A 25821-nucleotide genomic window follows, 5' to 3' on the forward strand; every position below is an offset into this window, starting at 1 on the left:
ATATGGTAACTATAGAAGCAATATATAAAAGGCTCATATATATATATATATATATATGGGAGCAGTAGAGGTTGCTTGCTATAAATATATTGCAGAGGCATTTTTTTAATATATATTGCACATATTGCATTGTGCACTCTGTGTATATTTACAGTTTATACATTAAACATATTTTTTTATTGCACAAGATGTGGTTAAAATATGGGTCAAAAGGCACATTTTAATATAATTCACATAATTTACAGTCTTATATAGTATAGGAGACAGTTAAAAGACAGTTAACCTATAATAATAAAAAAAACCTTCTTCTGGTATTCAGGTAGTTTTAGTTTTATCTGCCAACATTTGGAGATCTCCACCACTGAGACGTCTTCAGTGATTAAAAGTCACATTCAATATTTTTGGAAAATTAGGTTTGAATAACTCAAAAATATCTTTATACAAACTTATTTATTTAGGACAAGTCCCTTGAGATGGGTTTAGAGGAGGTCCTACACATAATACAAACAATCAAAGGAACAACATTAAAGTGGCAACAGACAAAAACAGCAAACAAACAAGACAAAACAAAAAAAGCGACTACACAAAAATGTAAATAAAGTTAGTAGTAAAAATAGTGGCCTTTTAAAAAAAACCTTCAGTGGGATAGAACAGTGGTTCCCAAAGTGTGGTCCGGGGACCCCCAGGGGTGCCTGAGGGAGGTCCAGGGGGTGCCCAGCAAAAAGGGGAATAATTTATTTAACTATAATTCCATCTACAACACAATGACAGAATTTATGACTATTTTGATCATGGGTTTCATACACTTTCTGCATCTAAAAGCAAAAATACTATTAGATGGGGGATCCTAGGACAAAATCTAAATTGTGTCAGTTTAGGAGTCCTTGATGTGAAAAGGTTTGGGAACAACTGGGCTAGATAATAATTTAGTTCCTCCGTTAACAATTAAGACTGTTGATTATTATTTCTGGGAAGACTTGTTGTTAAGTATTTTAAAATGTACTCTTTTGATTCCTCAATCACCGCAAATGAGATTTTATTCAACTCTGCTGCAGAAATCTAAAACCCTCATAACCGTCCTGTCAGGCAAAGCAAACACAACAAACTACACATGGCAGATTATATTTTGTCCGGAAACCAGTACGCCTACTTTTATTTTTCTGTCCACAGTTTGTTTTAATTTGAATAAATACAAATGTACTGAAGACTAAGCACCATTTAAGCGTAAGGATCCGCCTTCTCATCCTCCCAGTCTAGTTGCTCACTGGTGCAATTAGCAATTGATCAAATCATCACAAACAACACATAGTGAACCTTCAGGGGCCTCCGAGGGCCCGTCATTGTAAAATCTTGTGAGCTGGTTTAAGTTCCCTCGCTTCTTTAAAAATGTGACTTAACTTAAGTAAACTTGAATACGATGTGAGGCTGAAAACGAAAACAATAAATGTTGTGATGCTTTAAAGGGACCGTGTAGGATTTAGTGGCATCTAGTGGTGCCTCTCTTTCCAAAGCTGCGGTAACGTGTGCCACCGAGTGCTAAAGTGTGGTAACGCCGTTCGCCTCGCTCAGAGGCCATCCTTACCATAATAACACTAATATAGGAGCAACGGAGGTAAGACAGTAGCACAGTTTTGCACTCAGCAGTTTCACAAGCGTGTCGGAGAACTACGGTGGCCTTCAGGTAATGTAAAAATACAAAAGTCTCTCTAGAGCCAGCGTTTGGTTTGTCCGTTCAGGACTACTGTAGAAACATGGCAGACTCCGTGAAGAAGACCTGCTCCCTATGTAGATATGAAGGGCTCATTCTAAGGTAACAAAAACACAACCATTATTAGTTTCAGGTGAATATACTAATATATGTATATGAAAACATAGTTATGATGATACTTGCCAACCTTGAGACCTCAAAAATAGGGAGGAATTCAAATCCAAAGCGGGGGTCTCCCCCACAAAAGAGTGAGTTTCAGAGACTTTGTTTCCTGCATTCTTGTGACTTTTAAAGAATGGAATTAACAAAATAATAAGTGCACTGCAACATAATTTTTTGTTAAATAGGCATACTTTTAATTTTATTTTTAATTCTCAGCAAAGAAAACGGAATAATTCGCTCTTCTGGCATGAACTTGTGTGAATCTCTGGTGTAAACTTTACCAGTTTTCTTTCATTCATTCATTAATTTTTTTGCCCCTGCTTTGCTCTTATTACTCTCCATTTCTCTCTCTGTCTTCCACTCATTGAAGGTTCTTTCAGACACAACGTGACAATGACACCACTGTGTTCTAAAACCTGTTATTGCTGATGGCTGCACCACGATGGCTTTTCTGTGATGCTGTGATGTGTGGCCAAATCATGCTGTGGTGTCGCGAGCAGCTCCCCTCCGCCAGGACAAGACATTTGGTGTAGCTCTATTGTTGTCCAGGTGGAAACAGTAGAGCTTATAGACGCTGAACAGAGCCAGAAACAGGTTGAGATAAAGAAAAGGAAAAATTGCCATAAATTGGGAGAAATGCGGAAGAATTGTGACCTTGGGATTAAACCAGGAGAGGGCAATGAAAAGCGTGAGTTTCCTGGGAAAATCGGGAGGGTTGGCATGTATGGTTATAAATATTGTATTCCATTTCTGCAAATTGATTCCCCTAAATCCAAATCAAATATAGCCTACTGTGTGAGATCAGTTTTGGTTTTATGGTGTTCAATGTTACCAAAGACAGTGGATTGCCAAGAAGTGAAAGTCAATTGTTCGTTCCATTGCAACATCAGCGCCCAGCAGCAGAGCTATGCTTCCACCATTTTGGACAGGAAGCGACTACTGGACGCCAACGTCCGCCTACAAAGTGCCGTACAAAAGAAGAACTAAATTATTTCTATTCTATTGTCATAATTTTAATGTCTCCACCAAAATGGCCCGTGTTGGACAATAAATTATAAGCGTTTTCAGACCAAAATTGAGGCAGCGGCTGATTTTCGATCTGAACATCTAACTCTCAAAATGTTGACCTATTAATTTAAAAGAAAACAAGGATAGGATATAAAGTTGTTTGTCAGGTCTATTGACAGGTGTGTTGTTTATTAGTATCTAAACTCAGGTGTGAAACTCAGGCATCCTATTGGCACCGTTTTTTGTTTGTTCAGTTGATACTCCACTCTAACTAGGGGTCAATATACAAATGTATTACTCGGCTTTGTTGAATCCTCGATCCTGATTGGTCAATCACGGCGAACTGCAGTCTGTTATTTCTTTATAACAGACTGTTGCTATGTATAACAGACCGTTGCTATGCACACAGTTCTGATCTTGGACTTTGGAGGACCATTTTTGTTTAAAATTATTGATTTGTTAAGTAAGTAGCCGTGTAATAAGTGGGATAATATACAGCTAGCAAGTCATTGTTGTAAAATACACCCCTTCAGTGCCATGTAAGATGCTTTGTGGGTCCTGCATCACCCTGTCGGGGTTTATTTCACAACAATGAACCGCTTACTGTACATTATCTCTGACATGTTTTTTAGAAATTTGGGTGAACTGACCCTTTAATTACACAGACTTGAGTGATGTAATGATGTATGCACCAGTTATTTGTTTTTCTCTCTGTCTCACTACCTGTGGGTGTCTCTCTCTCTCTCTCTCTCTCTCTCTCTCTCTCTCTCACTTTCTCTCCCTCTCTCTCTCTCTCTCTCTCTCCCTCTCTCCCTGTCTCTCTCTCTTTCTCTCTCTCTCTCTCTCTCTCTCTCTCCCAGTCTCTATTTCTCTCTCTCTCTCTCTCTCTTTCTACCTGTCTCTCTCTCTCTCTTCCTCCCTCTCTCTCTCTCTCTCTCTCTCTCTTCAGCTCTCTCTCTCTCTCCCTGTCTATCCTAAGCTCTCTTGACCACAGCCAGCCTCGCTGTGGCTCATCATCTCAGAGCTCGTGCTGCAACCATCTGCCAATAACGAGCCTGCTGAGAGAGAGAGAGAGCGCGCGAGAGAGCGAGCGAGGCTCCTACTCTACAGCGCGCGGAGCTCGTGCAGCATCAGATATGTGAGCGGCGGGAAGCAGCTCTGCCTCGCGCTGCAGGAGGATGGCGGGAGGACGGCGGGGACTCGTGGCCCCTCAGAACACGTTCCTGGAGAACATCGTCCGCCGGTCCAACGGTAGGATCCGGTTCTGTCCGGTTTACTGTACCGGGTAAACCGGGTTTAATCGGTGGTTTATCCGTTTGCAGTGTGGAATGTCTCGTGGTGTTCTGTTCGGTAGTTCCATCATCAGGCAGCTGCTCTGTGATTGGCTCTTAACATTCCAGAATACCCGCACGTGTCCTGTCCGTTATACCTTCATAGTAGGCTAACATTACTAATCTATAGTTACCTGCACTTCTAGAGCTAACAGGTTTGTTTTTATTGCTGCTGTTGTTACCTTCATATAAAACCAACCAATGTGTGTCTTAAAACTACAGTAGGCAATTTATTTTACCCTAATATTTCATATACATTTTATATTTTCAGCACGTTTACCTCATTTTTTAGAAGTTATATTAGTTAACCAAGGTTTACATAAATGTTTAAAAACTAACCAGTACATATAATATTTTCTTATTCTAAAAGTAGCACATATTTTCCTTACTTTTCAGAAGTTATATTAGTTAAAGGGACTGTTTGTAAGAATCAGAAATTGGTTGTAACAGCGACACCTGTGGCCGTTAAGTCAACGAAAGTCAGTGTCCTGTTGCGTGCGCTCGCCGTGTGCATGTGAGTGAATGTGAGCGAGCATCCGTCAAAACAGTGGGGCGACACACGTCAGCTAAAACCACAATATCACTCTATATTTCACCTGCTTGGCAGTAATGTTAGCTGACCAGACGGAGGTCTCTCCATGAATCACTGCTGATCCTAGTGTTGGCTTTGCCTGCTTCAGCCTCCCGACCGCGGTCAGAACAGGGGAGACACTGGTGCCCGGTCGGAGACGATAACGTTTCTCTCTGCGGAGCCCCGTCACTTCACGAGACACGGAAAACCTCTGTTGGTCTGGAGGAGCTGCAGCATTTATTTCTGCACAAATGTCCACTGTTCATTTACTAGATATTCTCAGAGCTACGAAGTCTTCTGCAGTGTGTAGTGTGCGAGCATGAACGTGAGGTGGAGCGAGCTGAGTGAAGGCAGAGGAGCAGAGTACAGCAGAAACTCCGGCCCTGGAGAGCAAAGCTACGCTCTCCTCCGCGGACTACGACTGCGGCCACCACTGTTTTGCAAGAGGGGCTACACTAAATATAACTTTGCGGTTTTGGTGCTTCCGTGTAGTTTGTGTTGGAGTCTTGTCTGAACAGCGTAGCCACACGCGAGCCTGCATATGCGAGCGTGCATGGGACACAGACCCGGGTGATTTATACGTGTAAGAAGTTACAAACAGTCCCTTTAACCAAGGTTTACATTCATATTTAAAATGTATAGGCATATATGTTTTTTACCTTCTTATGTCAGGCTATGCCATGCGAAGTACAAAAAAACAAAACTTTCCTTTGGTGGTATCTCTCCTAGCAGGATTTATTTGTCCAGGTTTTGAGATATCTCTCTGTCCACCCCAATACGATGACAGTGAATAGAATTTAGTTTGTGCTGCTGTTCATATTTTGGGTAACAAAAACCTTAAAATTAGCTATAAATTCATAATGATAATAGTTCCATTATACACTTGAGGGACTGAACAATAATCAAGATGAGGGATGTGTGACTGACTGAGATACAGGCACCGGTAGGCAACATACACTATAAAAAATAAAGTGATCCCACCTTGCAGAATCAGGTGGTTAGCTTTTATTTATGTTTTTGGTCCTCTTCCTCAGTTTCCTCAGCTTCAGCTTCAGCTCTGTTCTCATTGCTTCATCTGTTTCTTCTCCTTTAACCACTTTTCTTTTTTTCAGTTTGGACATTATCACATAGACATACAGGTACAGACCAGTGTTTCCACATACCGCTGTGTACATGTATCCCTCCCCTTCCACTGACCTGTGATTATACTGTATATAATATATACAGTATACGTATCACACACACAAGGTGGCTAGAGTCTATGCACTGTATTTAAATGTATAATCAAAACTGTAAACTCTTTAGTTTATTGCCTATGTAGGGTTCATAAAACCAGCAGCCATTTTACTTATTGATTTATTTTCTTCTGACAATTTAGTGCCTTGAATCCTAAATCTCTAACTCCAACCCTGTTTCTCAAATGTTTCTGGGTTGTGACCAAATTTAGTGTGTTTTGGTATTTATGTCCTAAAATGTACATATCATGATCCCAGCAGTCAACAGAACAACATTTCATGTGATAATAATAAACAGCAAGAAACACAAACTACATCCTTAAGACGACCGTAACATTTTATCAATTACAGTGTTAATCAACACTATAACATTCTCAAAGGTGGAACTTATTTCAGAGATGTTGTCTTGGATTGTAATAGATTATAGAGGTGTACCCCCATCTCAGTGTGTAACCCATTCAATTTATTGTTTTAATTACATCTGAATCAAACATATGAGAATGTTATTCAGCTTAGTAATTTCCTGCGAACGTGGCTGCATATCAAGTGACCCCACACGGGGCCTCAAACCCAAAGTTGAGCAGCTCTGCTGCACTACGGCCGTGTTTCAAACTGACATCAGCACAATTGTCGCAGCCTCGTCAGCGGTTTCAATGAGAGGTCCTGATGCAGAGGACTACCAGACCTCAGCCAATCAAATACACATTAGATGATGTTGTAACATGAATGGTGTATTTCTATGTTTACCTGGCGATCGTGGAGACGGAGGATTATTATCCTGTCACTGCAGACTTTTCAGAGTTGTAAAACCCTGTCTCAGAGTATGTAAACCATACATCAGACAGGCAATACGTCATCCAGAGTAGGTTCAAATGACCTCACCCCCTTTTGGGGGAAAACAATCCTGTGTCCCTCATAGACGGTAACAGTGTCTGGATAAACAATATCCGGCCACTGTGTTGGACGGAGGAAAGACTAAAGGGACATGATGAACATCAACCTTAATTAATTAAGGTATCGCGAACGCTCAGGTTCAGGCAAGGTTGCAAAATAATTATTAGACATGTGGATAAAACAAATGTTTGTGTAATAAGAAATTAATGCATACGAATTTGTCAAAATTATAATCCAAACACACGTCAAATTGCATTGAAGTCTGTGGGATATTCGGTTTTCTGTCCCCCAAAAGGGGGTGCGGCCATGACTTTTGGCAAAGTACCCGTATGTGCCAGTCTGATGTTTACAGTCTATGGTATAAAGCTTTAAACTCATGGATCTGTTACTCAAGCTGTACTTGTTAACATTCAATAACATAGTAAACATCAGCATGTTAACATTATCACTGTGAGCATGTTGGCATGCTGATGTTCGCATTTAGCTCAAAATAGACTTTTGATGTGTATATCCTGAAGACAGACGCACGCACGCACGCACGCACGCACGCACGCACGCACCCACGCACCCATGCACCCATGCACCCACGCACCCACGCACGCACACAAACATACATACATCTCTGTTAATAGAAATATAGAGACATATTTTTCCTGTAAAACTCATGCATTTAAATGAGCAGCAGCTCATGGGTGTTAGATTAGCCTCAGTCGGGCTGCAGTTTAATTCAGTACAACGATAAACTTTGGCTGAACATTTCATTAACATGACATTATGCTGCTCAGCCCAATTCACCCCAATTAATGAAATTACAAATGATGAAGTCAAGCCTCAAACTCTAAAGAGCTGCTCGCGTCCCCGAGAGGCTGCAGTGCTCATTACACCACACAATAGAAAGCATAAGTCCTGATGGTGGCGCTAGAGGGAAGGTCAGGAAACATCTTCATTAGTGTGATCATTTGTCACTTCATATACTCTCTATTAAATCTCAGCTCCTGATGGGTTTTGGGCTGGCTGACAGTTTAGTTTCGTCTGTATTTTAAGACATTTACATGTAAGGAAGGAAGAGTCAATAATTCAGTATTATTAGTCATAAACAGAATTACAGTATGTTGTAATGAAAAAGTGATGTAAAGGTATTGTGGCACAGAAATCTGATAAATATCTAATTTAAATAAATAAAAAAAAGGAAAATTTGTGATTTAAAATACATAAAATGAGATTTGAAACTGAATTCCATAATATTTTTCAGTGTTTTTTCACACATTAATGTGCATTTCAGTGTGATTGACATCAGTTTGGTGTATTTGTCGTGGCTGTGTTGTGTATGTTTCTCATTCTGAAAACAAATCTCCATCCTGAACTATGTGACATTAACTTGTGTCATGTATTTTGCATTGGAGCAGTCATGTAGTTGAGGTCCTGGGAGGTTTTTCAGGCGCACGTTACCGCCTGCAGGCTGCACTTCAGCTGCACAGCACACATTATTCTCTCCTCTGCGGGGATTCAACTCAGGCTTTTGTTTAAAAAATTTACGTTAAAAGTGTGAAATATTCAGGAAGTCATACCTGAGTGTGGAAGTGTCGGTTTCTGTGATAGTATAGTGGAAACTGAGGGAAAAACAACACCGCTGATGAACAGGAAACAGTTTAGTTTACAGATTTATAGCATTCATAACAGCTGCACGACACATAAAGTATATCTACCATGAGCTTCAGTTATATCATCAAAATACATTACATTATATTACATTCATTTTACAGTAACTGTCACTTGGTAGTAGTGTTTGACAAAAGATTCACCTAACATTTTGATGAAAAAGCAGGTAAAGCAGGTAAGGAGCCGCTGTCAAAAGGCAAAACAAATAAGATTAAAAGACTGAAGTCTTGCTATAAAATCTTGCAGTATGAAATACTATGACAAACAACACAGTGCTGTAATTATTCTTACTGGAGCTAAAACTCTAAAGTTTATCATGACCGTGGTGCTACAGGAAAGGTCCGAAGTGTCCATCATATCAATATCATATATTGACAAAAACTGAAGCACAAACCTGTAGAAATATGTTGGCTTGCACTTGAAACAATTAGTAAAATTATAGCATTTGTCAACCCATGTTCACCTTATTAGGAAAACTACAAGGCTCAGAACTAAATATCTGGACTTTTTAACACAACATATTAGCTCTAGTCATTTCAAACAAAAATACTGTTCAATAATCACTGAGAACTATTTAAGTTTACTTAAAGTTACCACGAGGAACTTTCATTTTGTGTTGAATTTGACAAAAGCGGTAGTGTTTCTGAGCGGTAGGGTTTCCGAGCACCAGAGTCTCTGTAGAAAACCTCTCATTTTACTGCAGCAGGGTCTGACCATAGACTGTATATAAAGATGGACGTCATAACAGCTCCCCAAAAGATGGACTCTGTCATTTTAGTTAGAGTTGCACAATTTTGAAAAAAATATTTAATTGCTACTATTTTGACTGAATATTATATGAATGAAATTGCGATATGATTTGCGATATTAGAGGGAATGATAGTTTTTACATCACTATTCTCATTTTCATTGAAAAACATATTAAAATGCGGGGACCTGTACCAAACAAACATGTTTTCTTAAGTCTGTAGAATATAATGTGTAGGCCAGGACATCTCTGCAGCACCACAATATTTAATTTAAAATGGTCTTTTGACACACATTTCGCCTTTAAAAAAAGATTGCGATATCCTCGTCAATTGCAGTAGGCTACATTGCAATTTTGATTAATTTTGCAGCCCTAATTTTAAGTAGTTCTTGTAACGCTTATTTGTGTTCAAGTGTCCCTTTTTCTGATAAGTTTGGTATTAATTAGTTATTTGATGCTATAAAAGGGGGGTGAGACAAGCTGACAAGCTGCAAGCAAGCAAGCAACCTTACAAGAATTTAAATAGATCTAAATAGAATACAGGTGGAGGTGGGGAATGAAATGAAATCACACTCCTTCAGTCATAACTCAGAGAGGTGGAAAACAGGTGGTAATTGCAGCTGTAATACTGCCATGGGGGTGAAAAATTGCCCACATATGCGCTCCAGATGGGAATAAAATTACTGACCAGCGGCCAAAAATCACCCCTCCTAGAGAAATAAATCCAATCCCAATGAGGCTATAAACTGGTATAAATCTTAATTTTAATCAAAGAATAAGTCAACAAGGTTATGAAGCTGACCAGATACTTGATGACAACTTTGCTGATACTCAGTGTTGCAGACACATTTTCGTCTGTACCATAAACATACTTAATTCCAATATCAGCTCCATTGCTTTGTTTTAAAGAGGTCACCACAAGCCAACAGGATGGGACTGCAGTCAACAGCTCCAGCTTGATAATGATGCTGTGAAGCTGCAGTTCAGCTGTTATGAATGTGTTATAAACCAGTCATACACACACACAGCGTGAGATAAACCTTCCTGCTGCTGTAAACTAGTGTGTGTTTGTGTCTGTGAGTTGCTGCTGGTGGATTAGCCGTTAGCTGTTTGTTCTGTTGTGTCTAGACTGCATATTAACAACAAACACAGTGACTGCCCTAAATATTAAATACTATTACCCCGGTGTCAGTTTAACTCCTGGTTCACAAGTGATCAGCACAGACGGATGGATAGGTTGGTAGAAAGAAAAAGATAAATACATGATATTTATCTGTGCTAGGGCTGCAGGATTATGGCTTGAAGGGATAGTTCAGGTGTTTCGAAGTGGGGTTGTATGAGGTACTTATCCATAGTCAGTGTATTACCTACAGTAGATGACGGTCGGCGCGCATGGTCTCAAAACAGTCTCATAAGTATTCACAAATAAATGTCAAGTAACTTGTAAAACACAATGCACAAATGAATGTAGATTGATTTGTATCTGTAAATCTCTATCGGTATCTGTGCCTCTAATTTACAACTCGTGTATCATCATTTGTAAGTAAACACAACAGTTGTACAAATACATTGTCATATTTTTACTAAAACATCCCAATTTGCATGGCAACATTCAAAACCTTTATATTCATTTACGAATCGTCGCATTTTAAAATGGAAATGTATTTGTGAATCTCAACGGATTCCTGTGGATCCTTTTGAGAGTGTTGTACCACGCTATTGTGTCTAACATAACATTCACAAGTGTAGGGGAGTTTAAAATATGTTTTGCTGCCCCCGTCCACAGCAGTACATTGCTTTGCTTCCATGTGGTAACTCCTGTCTGCTTCTCCAAACTGGGGGCGTGCCAACCGTCATCTACTGTAGATAGATATTACACTGACTATGCATAAATACTTCACACAACCCCACTTCAAAACACCCAAGCTATCCCTTTAAATGACAATTATGATTTGCTTTATATTGAGGACACGATTATTAATCCCAATTAATCATTAGTCTTTTGGAACAAATAGTTTCCATGTTTTTGACACTGAACTTGACAAAAAAAAGAAAGAACACAGGCTGTTTTTTTTTACATGCAGCCAGAAGAAGATGACCTGTGATTGGTCAGACAGTTTACCTGTAAATCAGGTGTGACTGATGCACTAGAGCAGAGTAGAGCTGCAAAAATTCTGTGATAAATCTGTCGGTCTACGGCAACAAGTTGACAATCGTAGCAAAAATGAACTGGTTTAAGCTTCTCAAATGTGACTATAACAGTAAACTGCTATGTGTTGGGACGTTTGTTGGACAAGAAATTTGAAAACGTCACCATGGGTGATTTTGTATATATATTTATTATGGACCGAATGATTAATTGAGAAAATAATCGGCAGACTTATCGATAATGAAAATAATTGTTAGTTCCAGCCCTAATCAGCTGTGCAGCCCTACCATGTATAAAACATGGTTATAAAACGTTTCTGTCATGTAATGCGCTGCGCTGGGACAGATTGTAACCTAATGGTTTCTGTGGTCAGATACCAACTTTGTGCTGGGGAACGCTCAGATCGTGGACTGGCCGATCGTCTACAGCAACGACGGCTTCTGCAAACTGTCTGGTTACCATCGAGCCGAGGTGATGCAGAAGAGCAGCACCTGCAGGTACAGCGACAACACCTGCACACACTGTTGTTGGACCAGAGAGGTGGTGGGTGTATCAGTAGTGTGTTTTCTCCTGCAGCTTCATGTACGGAGAGCTGACGGACAAAGACATGAGTGAGAAGGTTCGGCAGACCTTTGAGAACTACGAGATGAACTCTTTTGAGATTCTGATGTACAAGAAAAACCGTGAGTACTGCAAATGGCATGTACTCTGTGTTAAAGGGTAACGTCTGTATTTTTCAACCTGGACACTATTTTCTGTCTAACTGACTAATAGCGACAACAATTTCTGAAACTGGTCTAGTATTGAGGGAGAGTGCTGTAGATGGCAGTCGCTCACAGGCTTCAATATGTTGCTATTGGGGCAAGCTGGCACCGTCAGTGTACGTCCAGTAAAAGTGCTTGTATTTGCCATGACAGACTCTGATTGTTATTGTAAGTGTCTTAACATTATGGAAAGAGTCTCGCTCAACGAGAAGTCTCGTTCTGAAATCTGGTGAGGTGACGTATTGCCGGAAGACGACGGTGGATAAGTGGAGTACATCCATGATGGAAACATGAGTGCCAGTCGGGCAGAGCTTGTTGTGTTGGAGTACAAAAAGTGTAGCTTAGTGTTATCTAAAATATTTTCAATGTCATGGCTGAATATTTAAAGGATTTCCACAACATGGAGGAGGTCTTTGAATTCAATGGCCGCCTGTATTTATTTGAGCCAGAGTATACGGATATTCAGATTTCACAACGAGACTTCTCCTTGAGCGGGACTTGGACACAATAACAAACAGACCAGATCAAGAGAAAGGTAAGAAAAACGTTCTATTTCTTTGTAGGGTCCTTTCCATAATGTTGTCAGACACTTATAATAACAATCTGAGCCTGTCAGTGGCAAAAACAAGCACTTTTAGTGAACGTAACCTTACATTGATGCTGCTCACTCGCCCTCGCAGCTCATTTCACGGCTGCTGGTTACAACCTTATCCCTCAATACTGGACCAATTTAAAAATTGTTGTCCATATTAGTCACTTAGACACAAAAACATGTGAAAATAAGGTCCAGGTTGAAAAATACAGAAGTTACCCTTTAAAGTTGCTTCACCTGACCTGAATCCCCAAAAACCCAGAAATTTAAAAAACTCGAGACCTCGAGACCATTTCTGTCCTAAACTGGGACACAGATGCTGACAGTTGGTGGCCTCTCGGCGACAGAGGCAGTCAGTAAAAGAGAGAGCTGTCTGACTGACTGTTCAGCTTAATGAGTCAGCAGTTTCACTCTATTTCTTTTTCTTCTATCTCCACAACTAAACGGCCACAACACCATGCAAAGCAGAACAGTTTCTAGCTGCTACTTATTATCAGACGTATTCTCAGTTCAGGTTCCCAGCATAATAACTGATCAGATTCACAGTGACATGAAAATGGCTAGCCAGTTTAAAACTGGTAAATGCCTGCATTTATACAGCTCAATCATTCACACACTCTCACACCAATGGCAGCGAGCTACCATGTGATTTGGATTTCAGTGTATTTGGCCAGTGGCAACCTGAAAAGTTCTGTTCGGTCTGAAAAGTGAAGCCAATGCTGAAGTGCCTTAAACCTGCATTCTTTCTAACAGCCAGCAGGGGGCGACTCCTCTGGTTGCAAAAAGAAGTCTGATTGTATAGAAGTCTATGAGAAAATGAGCCTACTTCTCACTTGATTTATTACCTCAGTAAACATTGTAAACATGAGTTTATGGTCTCAATCGCTAGTTTCAAGTCTTCTTCAATACAGCATGATGTTCATTTAATGTATTTTTGGTCCCATTTAGAGTCAAATAGACCATAAAGCAGGGTGTGCTTTAGGGCGTGTCTACTTTGTGATTGACAGGTCGCTACCACGGCGTTGTCCAGTCTAGGAGTTATCCGGGTTTTCGTCTTACAACTTTAACCCTTTCACAGTGTGTTTTCAGTTCATGAAAGTTAACTGTAACATTTTGGTTGCCTAAAAACGTCTTATTCAGAGTTCAGTTGTACTTAGCTCCACCCTCTCGTGTCACTCCTTTTTGCAAAAAAACAAGATGGCGACGGCCAAAATATACAGTATATATATACACTCCGGCTGGTGGGCGGTGCTTGGTATTTCCTCAATTGATCTCAACATGGCTGCCGAGTCACAAACTTTCTCATTTTACAGCTAAACAGTACACTACAAGATGTTCCTGAAAACATTTGAAAGAAGGAAATAGGCATTACAGTAACAGAATATTGATTCGTGAGTGATTGACAGCTGCTCAGAGACGGCAGACAGCAGCTCGGCTCTGATTGGTTGTTTTCCTCCGGTTTGTGAAATCTTGCAGATGCCATAAGGAGCACCGGAAGACACAGAGACACATGATTTTTTTCAGATTACCTGTCTCATGCACTACTGTCAGAATATAGTGATCGTGGTGTAAAAATAACTTTTTTTATATACTGTATACATATTTGCTCCAATTCTACCTACTGCAGCTTTAAATGTCCCATCAAGGACATTTTGGTTGGATGTGACGTCTGTATGATATCCACAGGATGTCTTGACTCTTCTTGGAGCTGCCCCATTGACACTATAAACACCTTCTCAAAACCCAGAATGGATAGAGCAGCACGGTTTCACCGAGTGTAAACTCCTCACGTTACTGTCAGTGAAGTGTGTTGAGTTTTGACAACTGATTTTTTGTGAGGGACACCAGACTGACTTCCTGTTTGTTTGTGTGCGTGCACTGCAGGGATGCCGGTTTGGTTTTTCGTGAAGATAGCTCCAATAAGGAACGAGCAAGACAAAGTGGTCCTGTTTCTCTGCACCTTCAGTGACATCACCGCCTTCAAGCAGCCAATCGAGGATGAAACTTCAAAAGGTGGGTGGGGCTACCAACAAGTTGTGAAAAACCCTCCAATTCCTAACTGCAAGGCAGCGCACTCAATTTTTGCGAGGCAGTCATAACACATCAAAACATTTTTACAAGAGAGCTAAAAGAGTAAATAACAGTAATTGTTACCGTGGTGACTTTTTAACAAACAAATACCAAAATCTGTAAGCCACTGAGGGGCGGACGGGAGAACAAACAAAAACTACATTAAGGCTCTAACAGTTACTTTGAGAGTCTGTTGCAGCTCTGAGTGTTGAGCCCAGTGGACGAGCTTCATGTTGGTTTGTTTTGTTGCTTCATAACGTCCCAATAAGGCAGGTTGATTAGTTGGTTTGAATGTTAATCAAAAGACTTTTTCTGGCCCTGATAAAGAACACTGTAGCCTAGAGTCTCATTTCTGCCTTGTTAGCATTGTGACCCTCTGCCTACAAACAAACTTTACCTGCCTCGGAGCTTTCACACAAATCTTTATTGACAACTGTCAACAGCCAGAACAGTCCGCTTTTTTTCTCTATTTTACACGCACAATGTGAGCACATAAATCGTGAGCTTTGGCTTTATATTGTAAACGATTTACTCGTACAGCTGGAGTAGGAATTCCACAACATTTCTAAAATTGTACAGTGTATGCCCAGCTCTAGTTTACTTTGAAATCCTGTACTTGTTCAGTTATTTGCTGACGTTTCATGTTCATTTATTCTGTGGTTGGCAGGTTGGGATAAATTTGTAATTTAATGTAACCTTTTTTTCTCTCGAGGTAGAAACAGTCTGTCCTGTTTACTTTGAAATCCTTCACTTGTTCAGTTATTTGCTGATGTTTCATTTATTCTGTGTGTTTGGCAGGTTGGGGTAAATTTGCCCGTTTGACTCGTGCATTGACCAGCAGTCGAGGAGTTCTTCAGCAGCTCACTCCAGCTGTCCAAAAAGGAGAGAACGTCCACAAACACTCACGGCTGGCAGAGGTGAGATCATTTCTCCTCCTCACTGAACCTTCACCTGCTTGAAGCTAAAGTCCTCTCTGCTACATAAAAAACACCTCCTATCTTCAAACCTCTTGTCTTCAATAATCTTTTTCAAACACTTTTTCTCTCTTAATTTTGTCAACTATTTATTTATTTAGTCTTAGACTTAGTCCTTTGTTAAATCTCCTTTTTCAGTCATCAGATTTCATTTTAGTCAAACTTATTTCACATAAGCTTTTATCTTGTCATTATATGATGAAAGACAGGTTTAATGATTAAGAATGCAGCTTTGCAATTACTGCGAGTGGTCCTGACTGCACATTAGTGATGTCCAATCGCACCCACCGGTTCGTTATTAGAGCCAATCCACACCGCCAAACAGCAAAAATATTCGTTAATCAACCACCCGAACCCAACCCGACCCGAAAACTGCCAACTTTATGCATTATAGTTGAACAATTGTCAGGATTGAGGTCTCAGCCTGCGGTTGCAGCCTGCGGTGTGTGTGTTTGTGTGTGTGTGTGTGTGTGTGTGTTTGTGTGTTTGAGAAAACAAGAGAGTGACAGAGAGGAGAAGAGAAGGTTGAAGGTGATGAAAATAAAGACAGATTTTAGTAAAGTTTCTATGGTTTTAAACTAGATTTTAATCTCGTCTTTTTTTCATCATCGATATTGCATGTTTGATATAAAAAAGAGGGTTGAACCCGATGTTTTATAAATGAGGGCACTTTCTCTTACGCAAACTGGACTGAGCAGAAGGGTTTTATCAAACTATTTTGTTTGATTATATATATATGAAAAAATATCTAAAAATAATATATCTAAATATAAAAAACATAAATATAAATAGGCTGGTACATACAACAGGAATGAGTCCTTTACGTCCTCCAGCCTGGATGCATTTCTTGGAGTCGACAGGGATTCAAAACTCTACAGCAAAAATAAATAATAATAATAATACATTTTATTTGGTGGCGCCTTTCTGGACACCCAAGGACACCTTACAAGAATGAATTAAAACATAGACAGATAAAACAATATAAAAACAACAGGACATGACAGAGACATATTTGTACAGACACATAAGATGGGTGATGATGAGTGCTAGAGAGAGTATGCCAGTTTAAACAGGTGGGTTTTGAGGAGGGATTTGAATGATGTGATATTTTCAGACTGCCGGATGTGTGGGGGGAGTGAGTTCCAGAGCCTGGGAGCAGAGCAGCTGAATGCCCTGGCTCCCATGGTGCTGAGGCGTGAGGTGGGGGTAGTCAGAAGTCCGGCTGATGATGAGCGGAGGGAACGGGAGGGGGCGTACTCCTGGAGGAGTTCTGTGAGGTAGGTGGGGGCGAGGTTATGGAGGGCTTTGTAGGTGAGCAGGAGGTTTTTGTAGTCAATCCGGGATTTAACAGGGAGCCAGTGCAGCTGGATGAGGATGGGGGTGATGTGGTCGGAGGATTTGGTGCGGGTGATGATCCGGGCGGCAGAGTTCTGAATGATTTGGAGTCTGTTGAGTAGTTTGATGGGAATGCCAGATAGGACAGCGTTGCAATAGTCGATTCGGGATGTGACAAAAGCGTGAACCAGGATTTCAGTGCTGGAGTGGGTCAGGGATGGGCGGAGTCTGGAGATGTTGCGGAGGTGGAAGAAGGCAGTCCGGGTGATGTTTTTTATGTGGGATGTAAAGGAGAGCACAACGTTAACTTCCTTTTGGCCCATCAAACTCATCTATTCTACTAACACTGACTGTAGTAGGCTGCCCTGCTCTTAAAATGAGCAAGTTGATTTGCATTTTCCACATTAAGTGCGCCATGTAGGCCGGTGGGATTGTTCTATATTTAACTGACTGTATTAGCTCAGATGCAAAAAGCTGAAGTCAAAATACAGAAATGTTCTGTTAACTTTAAGTGATCATTAACTTTATTACTATATCTAGAATTGCTCAGCTATTACAGAAAGCTGAACGCTCACTTCCATTAGGCTGCTGTCAGCAGACAGATCACAGGCCATGAACTTGACATTTCACATTCCCCACAGCTATGGCGAAGTTCAAGCTGCATGCAAAGTTTATGTTATGTACTGTATATTCTAATATTGATTAACATGAATGGCGTTCTTTTGCCTTAATAATTATTAACACCGCCAGGTAGTACATTAAAGTGGTCAGGTCAGGAACCCATAGGTCTATGCATAATTCTCCTTGTTGTATTTAATATTGCTTGAAACATGATTAATGGCTGTTGACTGTCGCTGAAATTATAAATTAAAAAGTAAATATTACGGGATTCTCGGCATATATTGTGCTTCTGCTCCTGAGACAGAAAATGTCTTATTTTCGGGGCAAGATATGAATCCCTGCTGAGCAGTAATGATGTTTCATACGATATGATACTAGACAGGATTGATATAAGTGTACAAAAATACTGGGAACCTACAATATTGGTGTTTTCTTTCTGTCATGAGATAAGAAGTACTTTAAATTGATCTGAAACAAAGTACCTCTGACATCCTGTCTCTTCCTGTTAATAGCAGAGAGTTCAGATGGGCTGATAGATGGAAATAGTTCCTGTTGTTTGCAGACGGCTGGCTTTCAGAACAAGCCCAGGCACAACCAGCCTGCTATTACAGATGGAAGTTGGTCCTGTTTACTCCTCTGTCACCAGAGCTCCTGTGCATCCTTAAAGAGGACCTATTATGCTCATTTTCAATGTTCAAAAAATGCTTTATTTTTGTCATACCTGTTGTGCTGCAGCACCTCTTTGCACCCTCTGTCTGAAACTTGAGACCTCAAAATAGAAATGATCAGTTCTGATAGTTGTATTATCACTCTTTTACATCCACTGCTATTGATTTTTGTTATTAGTCCTACTTGTATTAGTTATTACAGCTGCTGTGCTATTATTTTGGTTGATGTGCTCTTTCTCTCTCTCTGTCTCTCTCTCTCTCTCTCTCTCTCTCTCTCTCTCTCTCTCTCTCAACCCAACCGGTCGCGGCAGATGGCCGCCCACCCAGAGCCCAGTTCTAGGTTTTTACCCGCTAAATAGGGAGTTTTTCCTGGCCACAGCGCACTCTGGTGCAATGCTCTTGGTGGGATCTCTTGTTGGGTCTCTAAACGATAGAGTACGGTCTAAGACCTGCTCTATATATAAAGCGTCTAGAGATAACTTCTCTTGTGATTTGACGCTATATAAAAATAAATTGAATTGAATTGAATTGAAAATAGGGAGGATTTCAAAACCAGAGTAGGGGATCTGGGGGTCCTCCCCCAGAAAAAAATGTTTCCTGCATTCTGGTGACTTTTAAAGAGTACACTGCAACAGCATTTTTATGTTGGGTATGTTTGGATATTTAATAGTAACTCGAGTTACTAACTTGAGGGAACGAGTTACTAACTTGGGGTCTAGGGGGGCTCCGTACAAAAGTATGAAATCATCAAGGCTTAGTTAAAATTGGAAATGAAATCAGATGCAGTTTATTCGATGACTTCTTTTAAAATCAGGAAACAGATCACACTCACAGCAGCTGATGAAGGAACACTGTCCTGTGTTGCCATTTATTTTTAAATGCAAACTTTACAGTTTTTTTCTTTATAATGCTTTTAATTTGCCTCTGTAGGCGTGTGTTGGTCCCGTGTTGCTTTGTGTTTTATAATAATCTGCTGCCATTTTGCCCAACAAGCTGTGGAGAAATAAATCTCGTCATGGCTTGTTGTTTCAGATAATAAGAAATAAAATGTGTTAAGTGCACTTTCCTGTATAAACACCAGCACCCTGCCGGCAGACGTCATGTTGCTGATAAGTTCTTCAGCTGTAATTAACTGTGACTAATCTTTCCATTAACTACACAGAGATAATTTCTGTTGGCACTAATGAAGTAATCCATTATCAGGGCGTTTCACTGGGGTGATGCTGTTTGTACTCTACATCAGGACTCTTGTCATATTAAGATACTTTATTCTTACAGTGCTTTATGAGCGGCGAATTAATTTACTTATTTCATACAGAAGACAAGTTCAGAAGCTCAGAGGATTGAAATAGTAGACAACAATGACTAAATAAATACTAAATCAAAGACAATTTACATTTTCTTCAGCTGTCCATGAGCTTCTTTTCTTTGTTTTCAGTGTTACTGTACTGGTGTATAATTAAAATGAAAATGAAAATGAAAATGTATTTTAATTGCTCTTATCATGTAGTTTTTATTTATTATTTATTTTTTTATTTAATTTTAATTTTATATTATTTTCATTACCGGGACAAATAACGGGTATAAATAGATAAAATGATAAAAGCATAGAAAAAAGTAAACAGAGCAAAAATGTAAATATGTATACTGTAAACACATACATAGCCTATAGCGCCAACTTCTGACCAAATTACTGTGTGGAGTTTATTAGCTCAAAACCAGTTGATGGAAACGGCCTAATTCACACTTCTTTTTTGCCACAGTTTGCTTTTAATTCGCTCGACAAATGAATGGACAGCTACTGACTAAATCCCTGTTTTGTTGATTCGTAATGAAGACTTATTGAATATTTCAGAGCTCAGGCTACAACAGATTTTGGTTAAAATGTAACTTTATCTCTACGAGGATTTAGTCACATCATGAAGATATGATAACGCTGTGACCAAACCACAGCCTGATGCTCTGTTTATTATATTTTGTCTCAGGTTCTCCAGCTGGGTTCAGATATCTTGCCTCAGTACAAACAGGAAACCCCGAAGACGCCGCCGCACATCATCCTGCACTACTGCCTCTTCAAGACCACGTGGGACTGGGTCATCCTTATCCTCACCTTCTACACCGCCATCATGGTGCCGTACAATGTCTCCTTCAAGACCAAGCAGAATAACGTCACCTGGCTGGTGGTGGACAGCATCGTGGACGTCATCTTCCTCGTTGACATCGTCCTCAACTTCCACACCACCTTCGTCGGCCCGGCCGGGGAGGTCATCTCCGACCCCAAACTCATCCGCATGAACTACGTCAAGACCTGGTTTGTCATCGACCTGCTGTCCTGCCTACCTTATGATGTCATCAACGCCTTCGAGAACGTCGATGAGGTCAGTGGACTTTTATTCATCCGTTAGATGCAAAATAACAGCTTCTTTAAACAACAGTTAAAGTGCAGTACACACCGCCGTGTTACACAGTATTCAGTTTGATCAGAATCAGAAATTTTGGCAGGTGAAAACTGGCATGGCCATTTTCAAAGAGGTCTCTTGACCTCTGACCTCAAGATATATGAATGTAAATGGGTTCTATGGGTACCCACGAGTCTCCCCTTTACAGACATGCCCACTTTATGATAATCTCATACAGTTTGGGGCAAGTCATAGTCAAGTCAGCACACCGACACACTGACAACTGTTGTTGCCTGTTGGGCTTGAGATTTCCATGTTATGATTTGAGCATATTGTTTTATGCTAAACTAGGGGTGTAACGATCCATCGATCTGGATCGATGTATTGAGTCAATGATCAACGATCCAATATCATCGATGCAAAGTGGAAATATTGATGCTTATCATCATCTTTAAGATGCGCCTTTATTTTGAAATTCCCATGGCACTTCTGTTTAACCATTTCTGTTCAAGAGCACCTCATTCCTAAACATCCAAACAGTGCTAGCAGCTTCAGCGAGCGGTGTTATCGTCATAACGTTAGAGAGTGTCTGGTCGGTCAACAGAGAGAGAAAGAAAGAGAGCTTGTGTGTGACGTGAGTAGTAGTAACGTTAAGCTGAGTGAACGTAGCAGTGCAGTGTGTGTAAGTTACAGTTTATCTGTTGGTGAATAAATGCTTCACCTCCTCAAGACCCAAGCCAAGCTCCTGTGTTTTGCTACCTGCTGGTTAAAGTGAAGCGGGTTCGTTAGCAACAACTTCAGCTCAGGCTCACTTAAGGTGGGCTGACCGTTAAGGTGGACCAGCTATTCTTATTTTATTGTGTTAAACGGGCATATAATATCGTCTGATATCGATCGCAGGCCCCTGTATTGAATCAAATCAAAATTGTATTGCGACAGATTTTGTGATATCGGCAAATATCGTATTGCTGTCCAAAGCATTGATATAATTTGTGATAAAACTGGTGATATACAGTACAGCCCTAATGTCAACTAATCCCATGTGCAGAGTCAAACCAACAGCGAAACACACTATCAGGTTTATTGCCCAGTAGGTTTTCACATACAAGGTATTTGCCTTGTTGTTTTGATCATAACAACAAACACAGTAAGAGAAAAAAAAGCAAGTACTGCAAAAGTCAAGAAACATAAATTGAAAATATTGTAAAAATATGTACAATAAATCAGTTTTTACAGACTATTGATATCTACTAACAAGTATTGTGTGTGTATTTCAAAGCCTGATATCTCTTCTTCCTCTGTGCCATAGAGCTCCATTGTTGTCCAAAAACTATTAAAAACATATCAATGAGCCTCACTGTTGCACTGGGTGACATGTTCCTTTATTATTTATGAACACTTAATTGTGTTTTTAAAGATTTACGTCCTCAGTAGTCAGAAAGTCTTAAGAGACGGACTAAGACCTAATAGCTTTTTGACAACAACATGCATTCAATATTAGAAAACTATTTGCAGAATTGAAAACATGCAGTAGTGCATCTCAGTGGCCCTGAGAGTGGGTTTCAAGTCCCCATTGGATTTCCATGAATCTTAACCCAGCAGCTTCCTGTTAGGAGGCACACTTATAAAATAGCAGTAATGTAAATGAATAAACACAGAGATTTAACGTGAACTGTGGTGTAGCTACAGTCCGTCCAGCTGAGGCATGAAATTAAAAATGATGCAGCGTGACCGCAAGAGTCTAATCAACATGATGGAGTGGACTGTTTTTACATTCATCCAATGACTTCACGGCATGTAATGACTTCCTGTAGGTGCAGCAGAAAGAAAGGTCATGACTGATCACCGCCGCTGAACTGCTGACGTGTCACAAATGAAAAACCTCCAGCAAAGCAACGAGAATATATATTAAATCGGTCCAAACAGTCATGTGTCTACAGCCTAACACATCACTGGTGTTGTATTCAGAGCAGATGGTAGAGAAGATGGAGGGGGGATCCTCCAGTTGATCTTCAGCTGCTGTGAGACGAGCTGAGAGTGTATGACATATCTTATTTAATTTGATTTAAAGATGGCCGACGCGATCCTCAATCAGAACTGAGACTCTGCTGTTCAACATGAAGAGCATTGCTCGGTCCGAAGAGGGCAGTCCACCCACATCACAAATAAAAATACATTTCATTTGTTTTCCCCAAAAAAATATATGAAAACAGTTGGCACTATCTTTATCTTTAAGGAAAACAAACTCTTCAGTTCTTTGTTTTTCTTTGAGACTGACTGACCACATTTCTTTGCTAACCCTCAGTGGTAGAGACTGGAATTACTTTACTTCAATTACATTTGCAGGGATAGACGCTATCATTTTTAAGCACTGGCCCCACGGGCCACCAAACCCCTTAATTTGTGGCCAAAGTACATTTTTGGTGGCCCAAATGTAAACTTTTGTAAACAATACAGAAAGGGCAATGTAACGCAACTTCATGTAATAATGTAAAATGTAATGAATTTATCTAAAATGAAAACTGGATTTCTTTGTTCTCTCTCAGTCTCTTAGTGCCGTGTTTTTTGTGCACCGTATGTCATGTGACGAAGGACAACCAATCACAGCTTTCTTTCGTAAACATCAGTCTACGGTAAATATGGAGGAGAAGTTAATCGTTTTAGTGCAGGGCTACACAAAGCTTTACAACTGTCCCATAGACTATTTTAATTCACCCTTTCCGTCCAAGAACCTCGCAACAAGGTCAGCCAAATTGACTATTGAATAAATAGGAACAGGGCGTCCAACAAAAGTTCAGTCACTCTGTGCAGCGCTCCGTCATTCTGATAACCTGATAAAACTTGGTGGCTACAGGTGGCCACCTACAGGGGATGTCGCTATGGACAGTCTTCATAGAGTCTATTGACTGTTAAATATATTAAACATATAAAACTGACTCTAACTAGTTGAGTTATGTGTCTACTGTATGTTACCTATAGGTCAGTGTATTGAATTATGGCCATGGCTCTGTCTGTAATTAGTGGGAATTGTTTATTTAGATCTTTGAATTTGATTTTATATTATTATTAAATGTATAAATATAAATATATATATATATATATATATATATATATATTCTTTGCTGAGAGAAGATCAGAGGAAGAAATTGAAGCCTTAAGTTGATGTCCTTCCTGAGATCCTTCCTTTAACTTTGGTTTTGTCCCTATACATTTTGTCAAAGGTATACAAATAAATAGATAAAAAAAAAGCAGTCTACAGTCAGGTCTGTGGATTACTTAAACTAATCGGTTTTTCATCTTAGTAAACCAGTAAAAAACACATTCACCTGTAAAAGTGTGAAGTGAACTGGATCAGACCATAAATGTAGAGCTCTGATATCTTCCACGAGAACAGTTTCAGTTTGATCACAACTGAATTTAATGAGGTTCTTCCACGTCAATAAACTGTCAGTTTCTCAGAACTCAAGTTGACGTCTTTAGATGTCTCATTTTATCCGACCAACAGTCCAAAACCTGAAGATCAGTTTACTATCATAGAAGGCAAAGAGAAGAAGCTGAAACCACAAAGATATTCTCTTTACATTTGCTGGAATTATGCTGGAATTATTTCCTTTTAATAGTTAGCGTACAGTACAGCGCTGACAGGACATTATACGTTACATTATGGTCTCTGCTTAAACCCCCGTCTCACCAAGATCCTCCAACTCTCAGACTGGAGACAAACAGGAAAAACAACGCTCTGTGATAATGTTATCACATCCTGATTTGATATGTATGTTGAGATCAAAGGGTAATTTGATCATTATATTGGGATAACTGTCTGACAAAATAATTGTGGGGTCATAAAATGTAATTTATTGTCTTAATAAATTGTGATAAATACGTCGTGATCAACATAAAAAAAACTGAGCCAACCATCATCATCATAGATTAATTATCTTTGTCATAGCAGGAAAACAAAGCTTGTTATGTCATTAGATAATGCGGTCGTGATCACGACATGATTACATCCTGTCCAGACAAGAGACCAAACAAAGTTGTTGAGTGAAAGGAGATGAAGTGTCGGGGGGGTTTCACCAATCGCTTCAGCCCATCCGGGTGAAATCAACCTTTTCATTTTGCTTTCGGTCACGGCGTCGACGCTCACTGTCTCTCAACGCCAGCGGGGAAAGCTGCTAATGGAGGAACAGTGCATTGTGGGTGTTTCCCCAGTGAGGAAACAGCGTTGTTGATGAGAGGAGCTGGAGAGGCGGCTGAGTGGTCTGATGAGAGGCTGCAGTGACAGACGAGTCAAACATGAAGAGGATGTGTCTCTGTAGGGGGCAGAGCTGCTGCAGCTGCTGCACGTTTCATACATGTTTCATACATGTTTATAAATCTTTCATACAGACTTTATCCATCCTGACTTTAAAAGCACTGACAGAAAGTGGAGGAGGATTTAAGAGCATGAATACAACCACTGACCTCAGTTAAGAAGCAATCAGATTACATAATACCAGTCATATATTTGACTTTATACCATGACCTCTGCAGTGGTGGAAGAGGTACTCAGACCCTTCGTATGATTGCAGTGCTAAATTAATTCTCCAATGTTAAACTGAAGGTGAAGACAGCAGCAGTGAGGCTCAGCTGAAGAGCTTAGAGCTAGAGCTATTTGTGTGACCACCAACAACAACCGAAAACAGATAATTTAATTTCAAATGTGTTTAATGTTTGTGTGAATCTGGACGTTGAAATCAGCCAACAGGCGAAGGAGGAAAGGGGAGTTTTAAAGTAACGTTAGTTGGGGTGAAGGTGCTGAATAAGTCTCTAAGACCACCTTTACACGTTGCATTAAAATGCATTTTGGGTGACTGAATTGCAATCGGATAGTGCTCGATCACATGACAGGACAGGTGTAAATGCACCCAAAACGTATTTAGGACGGGTTGTG

General features: G+C 40.1%; 1 protein-coding gene across 1 annotated transcript in view; it reads left to right on the forward strand.

Moving 5' to 3' along the window:
• The first annotated feature begins 3746 nt into the window (after positions 1 to 3746).
• kcnh1b (potassium voltage-gated channel, subfamily H (eag-related), member 1b) overlaps positions 3747 to 25821 on the forward strand; it is a 54974-nt gene continuing 32899 nt past the window's right edge. The window contains exons 1-6 of the mRNA XM_037763371.1: positions 3747 to 4129; positions 11839 to 11962; positions 12042 to 12148; positions 14706 to 14834; positions 15690 to 15808; positions 20475 to 20867. Of these exons, the coding sequence (XP_037619299.1) occupies positions 4057 to 4129; positions 11839 to 11962; positions 12042 to 12148; positions 14706 to 14834; positions 15690 to 15808; positions 20475 to 20867 (945 nt within the window). The 5' untranslated portion in view covers positions 3747 to 4056. The remainder of the gene's footprint in view (positions 4130 to 11838; positions 11963 to 12041; positions 12149 to 14705; positions 14835 to 15689; positions 15809 to 20474; positions 20868 to 25821) is intronic.

This window comes from Sebastes umbrosus, chromosome 3 (genome assembly GCF_015220745.1).
Source record: "Sebastes umbrosus isolate fSebUmb1 chromosome 3, fSebUmb1.pri, whole genome shotgun sequence".
In the NCBI taxonomy this organism is placed as follows: domain Eukaryota; kingdom Metazoa; phylum Chordata; class Actinopteri; order Perciformes; family Sebastidae; genus Sebastes; species Sebastes umbrosus.